This window comes from Vanellus vanellus (assembly GCF_965231255.1).
Source record: "Vanellus vanellus genome assembly, contig: HAP1_SCAFFOLD_2268, whole genome shotgun sequence".
In the NCBI taxonomy this organism is placed as follows: Eukaryota; Metazoa; Chordata; class Aves; order Charadriiformes; family Charadriidae; genus Vanellus; species Vanellus vanellus.
In genome coordinates this window covers 1298-13814 of record NW_028127245.1, presented here as the reverse complement: position 1 = coordinate 13814, position 12517 = coordinate 1298, and the positions used below count along the sequence as shown (strand labels likewise).

General features: G+C 68.7%; 1 protein-coding gene across 1 annotated transcript; it reads right to left on the bottom strand.

Annotated features, from left to right (window-relative positions):
• Positions 1-1989: 1989 nt before the first annotated feature.
• On the bottom strand, positions 1990-12201 carry LOC309685418 (myotonin-protein kinase-like; the record flags this gene model as incomplete). Its single annotated transcript, XM_082501184.1, has 8 exons — positions 12115-12201; positions 11948-12031; positions 10518-10613; positions 7192-7340; positions 6068-6161; positions 4419-4619; positions 2825-3136; positions 1990-2079 (listed from the first exon to the last, which is right to left on the bottom strand). The coding sequence occupies exons 2-8, from the start codon at positions 12014-12016 to the stop codon at positions 1990-1992; spliced, it is 1011 nt and encodes a 336-aa protein (XP_082357310.1). The 5' UTR covers positions 12017-12031; positions 12115-12201.
• Between the last annotated feature and the right edge of the window lie 316 nt (positions 12202-12517).

Sequence of the window (12517 nt, the reverse complement as noted above, 5' to 3'; positions counted from 1 at the left end):
CCCGGGAATCCCCCCCCTCCCCGGTACCGGGGACCCCCCCCAGACTCCCCCCCCCTCTCTTCATACCGGCTCCTCAGGGGGTGCCCGGGGGGGCTCCGTGCCCGGGGGGGTCACACAGCCGGGGGGCGGCGTCCGGCGGGGGGCCCCGCGGCTGGGGGGGGGCCCTTGGGTGCGGGGGGCCCTGCGATGTGGGGGGGCCCTGGGATGGGGGGACCCCTGCGATGGGGGGGGGGCTGCGATGGGGAGGGGCCCTGGGTTGAGGGGGACCCCTGTGATGTGGGGGGCCCTTGGGTAGGGGGGGGCCCTGGAATGGGGGGGACCCCTGCGATGGGGGGAACCCTGCGATGGGGGGGGGGCCTGGGTTGGGGGGGACTCCTGCGATGTGGGGGGCCCTTGGGTGTGGGGGGGCCCTGCGATATGGGGGGGCCCTGCGATATGGGGGACCCCTGGGATGGGGGGGGCCCTGAGATGTGGGGGGGCCCTTCGTGGCGGGGGGGCCTTAGAGTGGGGGGGCCCTGCGATATGGGGGGGCCTGGGATGTGGGGGGGCCCTGCGATGTGGGGGGGCCCTGCGATGCGGGGGGGCTCTTGGGTACGTGGGGGCCCTGCGATGGGGGGGGGGGCTTTTTGTTGGAGGGGCACTTTTGGGGGGGCTGCCCCCATGGATGGGGGGGGACCTTTGAGTAGGGGGGGCCCCGTGGGTGGGGGGGCCACTTTGGATGTGGGGGTCCCTTTTTGAGGGGGGGGGATCCCTGGGGATGGGGGATGGCCCTTTTTGGGGGGGCGCTCCCGTGGGGGGGGGGGGGCGTCTTGGGTCGGGGAGGGGCTTTGCGGTGGGGACCCCTCATGAGGGGGGGGTGGCCCTTGGGGGGACCTTTTGGGGGGGGCTGCCATGGGCGGGGGCACCCCTGAAGATGGGGGGGGGCCCTTTTGGGAGGGAGGTCCCACAGGTTGGGGGGTCCCCGCGGGTTTTGGGGGTGCCCACGGGTGGGGGGGGCCCTTTTTTGGCGGGGGGGGGGGGCGGGGGTGTGGGGGCCCTCCGGGTAGGGGGCACCCCCTTAACCGGGGAGGGGGCTGTTTTTTGGGGGGGCTCTTCGAGGGGTGGAGGGGTCCCCCTGTCTGGGGGGGTCCCTATGGTCAGGGGGGTCCCAGCGCCGGGGGGGGTCCCCGATTCCGGGGGGGTCCCCCAGTCCCCCTCCAGCTCCATGGCCAAGTCCTGGTCCCACTCCTCCTCCTCATCTTCCTCCTCCTCCTCCTCCTCCTCCTCCTCCTCCTCCTCCCTGGGGCGGGGGGGGACACACGGGGGGGGGGGGGGGGTGTCACCTGGGGGCCCTTTACAGGGACCCCCCACAGGGGACACTCTGCTCCCCCCCCCATCTCCCCAGTTCCCCCATCACCCCCAGTTCCCCCCCATTGCCCCCCCCAATACAACCCCCATTGCCTCCTGCCCCCCCCACACCCCCCATCTCCCCAGTTCCATCAACCCCAGTTCCCCCCCCCTTGCCCTCCCCAATACAACCCCCCATCGCCTCCTGCCCCCCCATCTCCCCAGTTCCATCACCCCCAGTTCCCCCCCATTGCCCCCCCCAATACAACCCCCCCATTGCCTTCCTGCCCCCCCCACACCCCCCATCTCCCCAGTTCCATCAACCCCAGTTCCCCCTTGCCCCCCCAATACAACCCCCCATCGCCTCCTGCCCCCCCATCTCCCCAGTTCCCCCATCACCCCCAGTTCCTCCCCATTGCCCCCCCAATACAACCCCCCATTGCCTCCTGCCCCCCCCACACCCCCCATCTCCTCAGTTCCATCAACCCCAGTTCCCCCCCCCTTGCCCCCCCCAATACAACCCCCCCATCACCTCCTGCCCCCCCATCTCCCCAGTTACCCCATCACCCCCAGTTCCCCCCTCTTCTTGTCCCCCCCCCCCCATCCCTTGACCCCCCCCCCGCCCCCAGGGTCCCCCCCGGCCCAGCCCCCCCCCACCAGTGCTCACTGGGGGTCTCGGCGGGCGTAGGAGTACCCCACGAAGGGGAGGTGCAGCCCCAGCTCGGGGGGGTCCCACGGCCCCCCCGGTGGCTCCTGGAGGGGGGGGTAAATGGGGGTGGCGGAGGGGGGGTAAATAGAGGGGGGGGGTATTAGATTTGGGGGGCACCGGGGGGGGGCAAGAGGTTCCCCGGGATGGGGTCTCATCGGGGGGGGGGGGGTGGTCCTGGAGGGGGTTCAAGTGATGGGGGGGAGCACTGGGGGGGGCGGAAGGGTCCCGGGGGCGGTGCCGAAGGGGGTGTGGTCTGGGTTGGGTGTGGCCCCGGGGGCGTGTCCCCGGGAGTGGGCGTGGTCCCATGGATGGGGTATGGTTCCAGGGGGGGGGTGTGTGTCCCCCGGAATGGGATCCCACGGGTGGGGGTCCCGGGTGGGCGTGGTCCCAGGGGTGGGCGTGTCGTCCAGGGGCTGGGCGTGTCCCAGCGGGTGGGCGTGGTCCCATGGGTGGGGTGTGGTTCCAGGGGGGTTTCCGAGGATGGGATCCCACGGGTGGGGGTCCCGTGGGGGTGTGGTCTCATGGGTGGGGGTCCCGGGGGTGGGTGTGGTCCCAATGGGTGTGGCATCGGGGGTGGGTGTGTCCCAGGTGGGCGTGACCTCGGGGGTGGGCGTGGTCCCATGGGTGGGGCGTGGTTCCGGGGTGGGTGTCCCGAGTTGGGATCCCGTGGGGGCGAGGGGGGTCCCGGGTGGGCGTGGTCCCGGGTGGGCGTGGTCCCCGGGGTGTGGGCGTATCCCGGGGGTGTGTGGGCGTGGTCAGGGGCGTGTCCCCACCCCCACCCCCCCGCACCGGCTGGCTGAGGCAGTCGTCGAGCACGTCGAAGTTGGAGGTGTCGGCGGCGCCGGCGGCGGCGGGGGCGAAGGGGGGGGCGGAGCGGCGGAGGGCGGCCCAGCGCAGTCCGGCGAAGAGCGGCAGCCGCCGGAAGTCGCGCGCCCCGCCCCGCCCCAGCCGCCCCTCCCGCGCGCACAGCAGCCCCCGCACCAACCCGCGCGCCGCCGCCGGCACCCGAGGGCACGCCCCCTCCGGCCGGGACACGCCCCCTCCGCCGTAGGCTCCGCCCTCTCGGGGCGGGTCCGGGTCCTCCGGGAGGTGGAGGTGGTCCTGGGGGGGGGGGGGGGGATCCCAGTGACACCAGTGCCTCCCAGTGACCCCCCGGTAACCCCCCCCAGTGCCGCCCAGTAACACCAGTGATTCCCACTAACCTCCCAGTGCCACCCAGTAGCCTCCCAGTGCCTCCCAGTAACCCCCCCCAGTGCCACCCAGTAACAACCAGTGCCTCCCAGTGACACCAGTGACTCCCAGTAACCCCCCAGTACCCCCCCCCCCAGTCCCACCCAGTAGCTTCCCAGTGCCTCCCAGTAACAACCAGTGTCTCCCAGTAACACCAGTGCCGCCCAGGAACCCCCCAGTGTCCCCCAGTAGCCTCCCAGTAACCCCTCCCAGTGCATCCCAGTAACCCCCCCAGTGCCTCCCAGTAACACCAGTGCCGCCCAGTAACCCCGCCCAGTGCCACCCAGTAGCCTCCCAGTAACCCCCCTCAGTGCTCCCAGAAACCTTCCAGTAACACCAGTGCCTCCCAGTGCCCTCCCAGTGCCTCCCAGTAGCCTCCCAGTGCCTCTCAGTGCCTCCCAGCGCCCCCCAGTGCCTCCCAGCACCCTCCCAGTGCCCTCAAAGAACCCTCCCAGTGCCTTTGCAGTGCCCTGCAACACCCTCCCAGTGCCTCCCACCTCCCTCCCAGTGCCCACCCAGTGCCCCCCAGTGCCTCCCAGCGCCCACCCAGTGCCTTCCCAGTGCCCCCCAGTGCCTCCAGTGCCATCCCAGTGCCCCCCATTGTCCCCCAGTGCCTCCCAGTATCCCCCAGTGCCTCCCAGTTCCTCCCAGTGCCTTCCCAGTGCTTCCCTGTGCCCCCCAGTGCCTCCCAGTGCCTCCCAGCGCCCTCCCAGTGCTCGCCTGTGCCTCCCAGCGCCCTCCCAATGCCTCCCAGTGACCCCCAACGCCCTCCCACCGCCCTCCCAGTGCCCCCCATTGTCCCCCAGTGCCTCCCAGTGCCTTCCCAGTGCCTCCAAGTGCCTTCCCAGTGCCTCCCCGCGCCCTCCCAGCACCCTCCCAGTGCCTCCCAGCGCCCTCCCAGTGTCCCCCAGTGCCTCCTAGCTCACTCCCAGCACCCTCCCAGTGCCTCCCAGTTCCTCCCAGTGCCTTCCCAGTGCTTTCCAGTGCCCCCCAGTGCCTCCCAATGCCTCCCAGTGCCTCCCAATGCCTCCCAGTGCCTCCTAGTGCCTTCCCAGTGCTTCCCAGTGCCTCCCAGCGCCCTCCCAGTGCCCCCCAGTGCCTCCCAGCACCCTCCCAGCACCCTCCCAGTGCCCCCCAGTGCCCCCCGGCGCACCTGGAAGTGGAGGATCTTGGCGTAGGTCTCCAGGACGGACTCGGCGAAGAAGGGCGTGTGGCCGAAGAACATCTCGTAGGCCAGTACTCCCAGTGCCCACCAGTCACACTCGGGGCCGTAGGAGCGGCCGGGGTCCTCCACCGCCAGCAGGATCTCGGGGGACAAATAGTCGGGGGTCCCCACGGCCACCGAGGAGCGCACCTGGGGGGGGGGGACACGGGGGGACACGGGGGGTGTTGGAATGGGGGACACGGGGACAGGGTGTCACATGGGGACAGGGGGACATGAGGACATGGGGACAGGGGTTGTCACAGGGGGACACTGGAACAGGGGACATGGGGATGGGGGTGTCACATGGGGACAGGGGGACATTGGAAGAGGGGACATGGGGACACGGGGACAGGGGTTGTCACAGGGGACATGGGGACATTGGAAGAGGGGACATGGGGACATGGGGACAGGGGTTGTCACAGGGGGACATTGGAACAGGGGACAGGGGGTGTCACATGGGGGAGAGGGGGACATTGGAAGAGGGGACATGGGGACAGGGGGATGGGGATGTCACATGGGGACAGGGGGACATTGGAAGAGGGCACATGGGGACAGGGGGACAGGGGGACAGGGGGACACGGGGTGTCACATGGGGACAGGGGGACATTGGAAGAGGGGACATGGGGACAGGGGGACTGGGGGACAGGGGGACATGGGGACAGGTGTCACATGGGGACAGGAGGACATTGGAACAGGGGACATGGGGGCAGGGGGACAGGGGGACAGGGGGTGTCACATGGGGACAGGGGGACATTGGAAGAGGGGACATGGGGACGTGGGGACAGGGGGACATGGGGACATGGGGACACGGGGTGTCACATGGGGACAGGGGGACATTGGAAGAGGGGACATGGGGACAGGGGGACATGGGGACAGGGGGACATGGGGATGTCACATGGGGGACAGGGGGACATTGGAAGAGGGGACATGGGGACAGGGGGACAGGGGGACACGGGACAGGGGGTGTCACATAGGGACGGGGGACATTGGAAGAGGGGACATGGGGACGACAGGGGATGTCACACAGGGGACAGGGGGACATTGGAAGAGGGACATGGGGACAGGGGGACAGGGGGACACGGGGACAGGGGGTGTCACATAGGGACGGGGGACATTGGAACAGGGGACATGGGGACAGGGAATGTCACACAGGGGACAGGGGGATGTTGGAAGAGGGGACATGGGGACAGGGGGACATTGGAAGAGGGGACATGGGGACAGGGGGTGTCACACGGGGACAGGGGGACATTGGAAGAGGGGACATGGGGACAGGGGGTGTTACACGGGGACAGGGGGACATGGGGACATGGGGACAGGGGGACACAGCAGTAGGGGACGTGAGGACGGGGGGACGTGGGGACATGGGGATGGGGGGGGGACACGTGGAGACACGGGGCCATGGGGACACGGGGACAGGGGACACAGGGCTAGGGGCCATGGGGAGGGCGGCCGTGGGGACAGCTGTGGGGGATTCTCCAGGTGCTCGTAGCGGGGCTGAGCTCCAGGTCACCCCCGTGTCCCCCTGTCCCTGCGTCCCTCTGTCCCTCTGTCCCCCTGTCCCCCTGTCCCCCTGTCCCCGTGTCCCCGTCCCCACTCACGGTGCCATCGGGCCCCAGCCTGAGGCAGGAGCCGAAGTCCCCGAGACGGACGTGGCCCCACCGATCCAGGAGGATGTTGTCGGGTTTGATGTCCCTACGGGACACGGGTGGCCTTTGTCACCGCGCGTTCCCTGCACTATGCCACCCCCCCTCCCCGTGTCCCCCACCCCATGTCCTCATGTCCCCTCTGCCCCCCCCACCCCCCTCCGGTGGCCCCCAGTCCCCACCATGTCCCCATACCCTCATCTCCCCCCACCCCTGTGCCGTGTCCCCTCGTGTCCCCTCCGTGTGTCCCCTGCCCCGTGCCGTGTCCCCCCTGCATGTCCCATGTGTCCCCAACCCCATACCATGTGTCCCCATGTCCCCCCATGTGTCCCCAACCCCATACTGTGTCCCCGTGTGTCCCCCCTGCGTGTCCCTGACCCCATGCCATGTGTCCCCAATGTGTCCCCAGCCCCGTGCCATGTCCCCATGTGTCCCCCCTGCATGTCCCCAACCCCATGACGTGTCCCTGTGTCCCCCCATGTGTCCCCAGCCCAATGCCACGTCCCCATGCGTCCTCGCCACGTCCTTGACCCTGTGCCATGTGTCCCCAATGTGTCCCCAGCCCTGTGCCATGTGTCCCCGTGTGTCCCCCGTGTCCCCCCTGCATGTCCCCAGGCCCGTGCCATGTCCCCGTGTGTCCCCCCTGCGTGTCCCTGACCCCGTGCCATGTGTCCCCAATGTGTCCCCAGCCCTGTGCCATGTGTCCCCGTGTCCCCCCATGTGTCCCCAGCCCTGTGCCATGTCCCCGTGTGTCCCCCCCTGCATGTCCCTGACCCCGTGCCATGTGTCCCCGTGTCCCCCCATGTGTCCCCCATGTGTCCCCAGTCCTGTGCCATGTGTCCCCGTGTCCCCCCATGTGTCCCCAGCCCCGTGCTGTGTCCCCCCCGTGTGTCCCCAACCCCGTGCCGTGTCCCCATGTGTCCCTGTGTGCCCCCCCCGTCTGTCCCCAGCCCCACGCCATGTCCCATGCGCCCCTCCCGGCATGTCCCCAGCCCCGTGCCGTGTCCCCGTGTCCCCCCATGTGTCCCCAGCCCCACGCCATGTCCCCGTGGCCCCCCCGCCGCCTGTCCCCGACCCACCGGTGGACGTAGCCCAGGCGGTGGACGGAGTCGATGGCCATCACCAGTTCGGCCAGGTAGAAGCGGGCCATGGCGAGGGGCAGCCGGTCCCCAAATTTGCTGAGGAGGGTCAGGAGGTCCCCCCCCACGTAGTACTCCATGACCAGGTACTGCGGGGGGGGGACACACACACATGGGGGGACATGGGGACACAGGCACGGCACAGGGCTACGGGCGTGGGGACACGGGGGCGGCATGAGGGAGGCGGGGATGGGGACATGGGGATGGCATGGGGACATGGGGATGGGGACACAGCAGTGGCATGGGGACAGGAGGGTGGTATGGGGACATGGGGATGGGGACAGGGGATGGCATGGGGACATGAGAGGGGCATGGGGACATGGGGATGGGGACACAGCAGTAGCATGGGGACATGAGGGTGGCATGGGGACATGGGGATGGGGACAGGGGATGGCATGGGGACATGGGGATGGGGACATGAGGGTGGCATGGGGACACAGGGATGGGGACATGGGGATGGGGACATGGGGATGGCAGGGGGACATGGGGATGGCATGGGGACACGGGGATGGGGACATGGGGATGGGGACACAGTGATGGGGACACAGCAGTGGCATGGGGACATGGGGATGGCATGGGGACACGGGGATGGGGACACGGGGATGGCATGGGGACATGGGGATGGCATGGGGACACGGGGATGGGGACATGAGGGTGGCATGGGGACATGGGTATGGCATGGGGACATGGGGATGGGGACAGGGGATGGCATGGGGACATGAGAGGGGCATGGGGACATGGGGATGGGGACATGGGGATGGCATGGGGACATGGGGATGGGGACATGAGGGTGGCATGGGGACACAGGGATGGGGACATGGGGATGGGGACATGGGGATGGCAGGGGGACATGGGGATGGGGACACAGGGATGGGGACACAGCAGTGGCATGGGGACATGGGGATGGCATGGGGACACGGGGATGGGGACACGGGGATGGCATGGGGACATGGGGATGGCATGGGGACACGGGGATGGGGACATGAGGGTGGCATGGGGACATGGGTATGGCATGGGGACATGGGGATGGGGACAGGGGATGGCATGGGGACATGAGAGGGGCATGGGGACATGGGGATGGGGACATGGGGATGGCATGGGGACATGGGGATGGCATGGGGACACGGGGATGGGGACATGAGGGTGGCATGGGGACATGGGTATGGCATGGGGACATGGGTATGGCATGGGGACATGGGGATGGGGACAGGGGATGGAATGGGGACATGAGAGGGGCATGGGGACATGGGGATGGGGACACAGCAGTAGCATGGGGACATGAGGGTGGCATGGGGACACAGGGATGGGGACAGGGGGATGGCATGGGGACATGGGGATGGGGACATGAGGGTGGCATGGGGACACAGGGATGGGGACACGGGGATGGGGACATGGGGATGGCAGGGGGACATGGGGATGGCATGGGGACATGGGGATGGGGACATGGGGATGGCATGGGGACATGGGGATGGGGACACAGCAGTGGCATGGGGACATGAGGGTGGGGACACAGCAGTGGCATGGGGACATGGGGATGGCATGGGGACATGAGGATGGGGACATGGGGATGGCATGGGGACACAGGGATGGGGACAGGGGATGGCGTGGGACATGAGAGGGACATGGGGACATGGGGATGGGGACACAGCAGTAGCATGGGGACATGAGGGTGGCATGGGGACATGGGGATGGGGACACGGGGATGGCATGGGGACATGGGGATGGGGACATGAGGGTTGCATGGGGACACAGGGATGGGGACATGAGGGTGGCATGGGGACACAGGGATGGGGACATGGGGATGGGGACATGGGGATGGGGACATGGGGATGGCATGGGGACACGGGGATGGGGACACGGGGATGGCATGGGGACATGGGGATGGCATGGGGACACGGGGATGGGGACATGAGGGTGGCATGGGGACATGGGTATGGCATGGGGACATGGGGATGGGGACAGGGGATGGCATGGGGACATGAGGGTGGCATGGGGACATGAGAGGGACATGGGGACATGGGGATGGGGACAGAGCATTGGCCTGGGGACATGAGGGTGGCATGGCGACATGGGGATGGGGACATGGGGATGGCATGGGGACACGGGGATGGGGACATGAGGGTGGCATGGGGACATGGGTATGGCATGGGGACATGGGGATGGGGACACAGCAGTGGCATGGGGACATGGGGATGGGGACACAGCAGTGGCATGGGGACATGAGAGGGGCATGGGGACACCGGCACGGGGACAGCCTGACATGGGGATGGGGACAAAGGCATTGCACGGGGACACAGGTGACAGCGTGGCATGGGGACACGGGCACAGGGACGGGGACATGGCACGGGGACAAGGGGTCCTGGCATTGTGTGGGGACATGGTGGGGACAGGGGGACATGGGCATTGCTTGGGGACAGCAAGACATGGGATGGGGACAGGGGGACACGGGATGGGACAGGGGGACATGGGATGGGGACAGGGGGACATGGGATGGGACAGGGGGACATGGGATGGGGACATGGGATGGAGACAGGGGGACATGGGATGGGGACAGGGGGACATGGGATGGGGACATGGGATGGAGACAGGGGGACATGGGATGGGACAGGGGGACATGGGATGGGGACATGGAATGGGGATGGGGGGACATGGGATGGGAACAGGGGGACATGGGATGGGGGACATGGGATGGGAACATAGGATGGGGACGGGGGGACATGGGATGGGGACAGGAGGACATGGGATGGGGACAGGGGGACATGGGATGGGGACAGGAGGACATGGGATGGGACAGGGGGACATGGGATGGGGACATGGGATGGAGACAGGGGGACATGGGATGGGACAGGGGGACATGGGATGGGGACATGGGATGGGGACGGGGGGACATGGGATGGGAACAGGGGGACATGGGATGGGGATGGGGGGACATGGGATGGGACAGGGGGACATGGGATGGGGACAGGGGGACATGGGATGGGGACATAGGATGGGGACGGGGGGACATGGGATGGGGACAGGAGGACATGGGATGGGACAGGGGGACATGGGATGGGGACAGGGGAACATGGGATGGGGACATGGGATGGGGACAGGGGGACATGGGATGGGAACAGGGGGGGACATGGAGCTCCCTGGGGACCCCCAGCGGTGCCGTGGGCTGTCCCCGGGGGTGGGGGTGGCAGGAGGGTGATGTCCCCAGGAGGGTGATGTCCCCATGGTGGGGGGGTGTCCCCATGGGGGGGGGGGTGGCAGTGTCCCCTCACCAGGCACTGGGGGTCCTGGAAGGCGAAGTGGAGGCGGGTGATCCAGCGCTGGTCCCCCCGCGCCAACACCTCCCGCTCCTCCCGGAAACAGGACACCTGGGGGACACGGGGACACGGGTGGCATCAGGGGGGGGACGGGACGGACGGACACCCCCCCCCCCCCCCTTCCCAGAGTGACACCCCCCCCCCCCCCTCCCCCCAAATCTCAGCCCCAGGCATTGGGGGCAGGTCCCTATGGTCCCCGTGTCACCCACCGCCACCCCCCAGTGCCACCCCTGTCCCCATCACCCCATGTCCCCTCTGTGTCCCCAAGACCCCCCCATGTCCCCCTCCCTCCCTCCCTGTCCCCACGTCCCCCCTATAGCCATGTCCCCCTTTCCCCCCCCCCCATATCCCCCACACCCACGTCCCCCATGTCCCCCCTGGGTGTCCCCATGTGTGTCCCCCCCCGTGTCCCCCCATGTCCCCTCTGCGTCCCCAAGACCCCCCCGTCCCCCTCCCTCCCTCCCTGTCCCCACGTCCCCCCTATAGCCATGTCCCCCTTTCCCCCCCCATATCCCCCACATCAACGTCCCCCATGTCCCCCCCGGGTGTCCCCATGTCCCCCCTGGGTGTCCCCCCATGTGTCCCCCCCCGTGTCCCCCCATGTCCCCTCTGCGTCCCCAAGACCCCCCCATGTCCCCCTCCCTCCCTCCCTGTCCCCAAATCCCCCCTATAGCCATGTCCCCCTTTCCCCCCCCATATCCCCCACACCAACGTCCCCCATGTCCCCCCCGGGTGTCCCCATGTCCCCCCTGGGTGTCCCCCCATGTGTCCCCCCCCCGTGTCACCCCATGTCCCCTCTGCGTCCCCAAGACCCCCCCCCGTCCCCCTCCCTCCCTCCCTGTCCCCACATCCCCCCTATAGCCATGTCCCCCTTTCCCCCCCCCCATATCCCCCACACCCACGTCCCCCATGTCCCCCCCGGGTGTCCCCATGTGTGTCCCCCCATGTCCCCCCATGTCCCCTCTGTGTCCCCAAGACCCCCCCCGTCCCCCTCCCTCCCTCCCTGTCCCCATGTCCCCCCTATAGCCATGTCCCCCTTTCCCCCCCCATATCCCCCACATCCACGTCCCCCATGTCCCCCCCGGGTGTCCCCATGTCCCCCCGGGTGTCCCCATGTGTCCCCCCCCCGTGTCCCCCCATGTCCCCTCTGTGTCCCCATGTCCCCCCTGGGTGTCCCCATGTGTCCCCCCCCCGTGTCCCCCCATGTCTCCTCTGTGTCCCCAAGACCCCCCCCCGTCCCCCTCCCTCCTTCCCTGTCCCCACATCCCCCCTATAGCCATGTCCCCCTTCCCCCCCCCATATCCCCCCACCCCCACGTCCCCCATGTCCCCCCCGATTGTCCCCATGTCCCCCATGTGTGTCCCCCCCATGTCACCCCCCCTCACCTCTCCGCGCCGCAGCATGTCCCACTTGTTCATGATCTTCATGGCATAGATCTGCCCCGACTCCCTCATCCGCACCACGGCCACCTGCGGCGTCACCCGCCGTGTCACCCGCCGTGTCACCCGCCGTGTCACCCGCCGCGTCCCCCCCACCCCGTGTCCCCCCTCACCTCGCTGAAGGCCCCGCGGCCGATCACCTTCAAGATCTCGAAGTCGCTTCGCTGCAGCTGCAGTTCCTGTACCCGCGTGACCACCGGTTCCGCTGGGGGGGAGGGGGGACGACCCATGGGTGGAGGGGGGGGGGGTTAGCACCCATGGGTGGGGGGGGACAGTTACCCCACCCCCTACCGCGGAGGGGAGCAGCTCAGGTTTTGGGGGTGCCCAACCCCAATACGAGCCACTGGAGAATCCACTACAGGGGGAGCAGGGGCACTGGGGGGAGACATGGGTGTTGGGGGGGGTGTTGGGGTACGAGGGGGGGTGCCCAGGGTGGGGGGTGTCAGTTACTGCCCCCCCCCGGGGTGTGTGTGGGGGAACAGCTCAGGTTTTGGGGGTGCCCAACCCCAATACGAG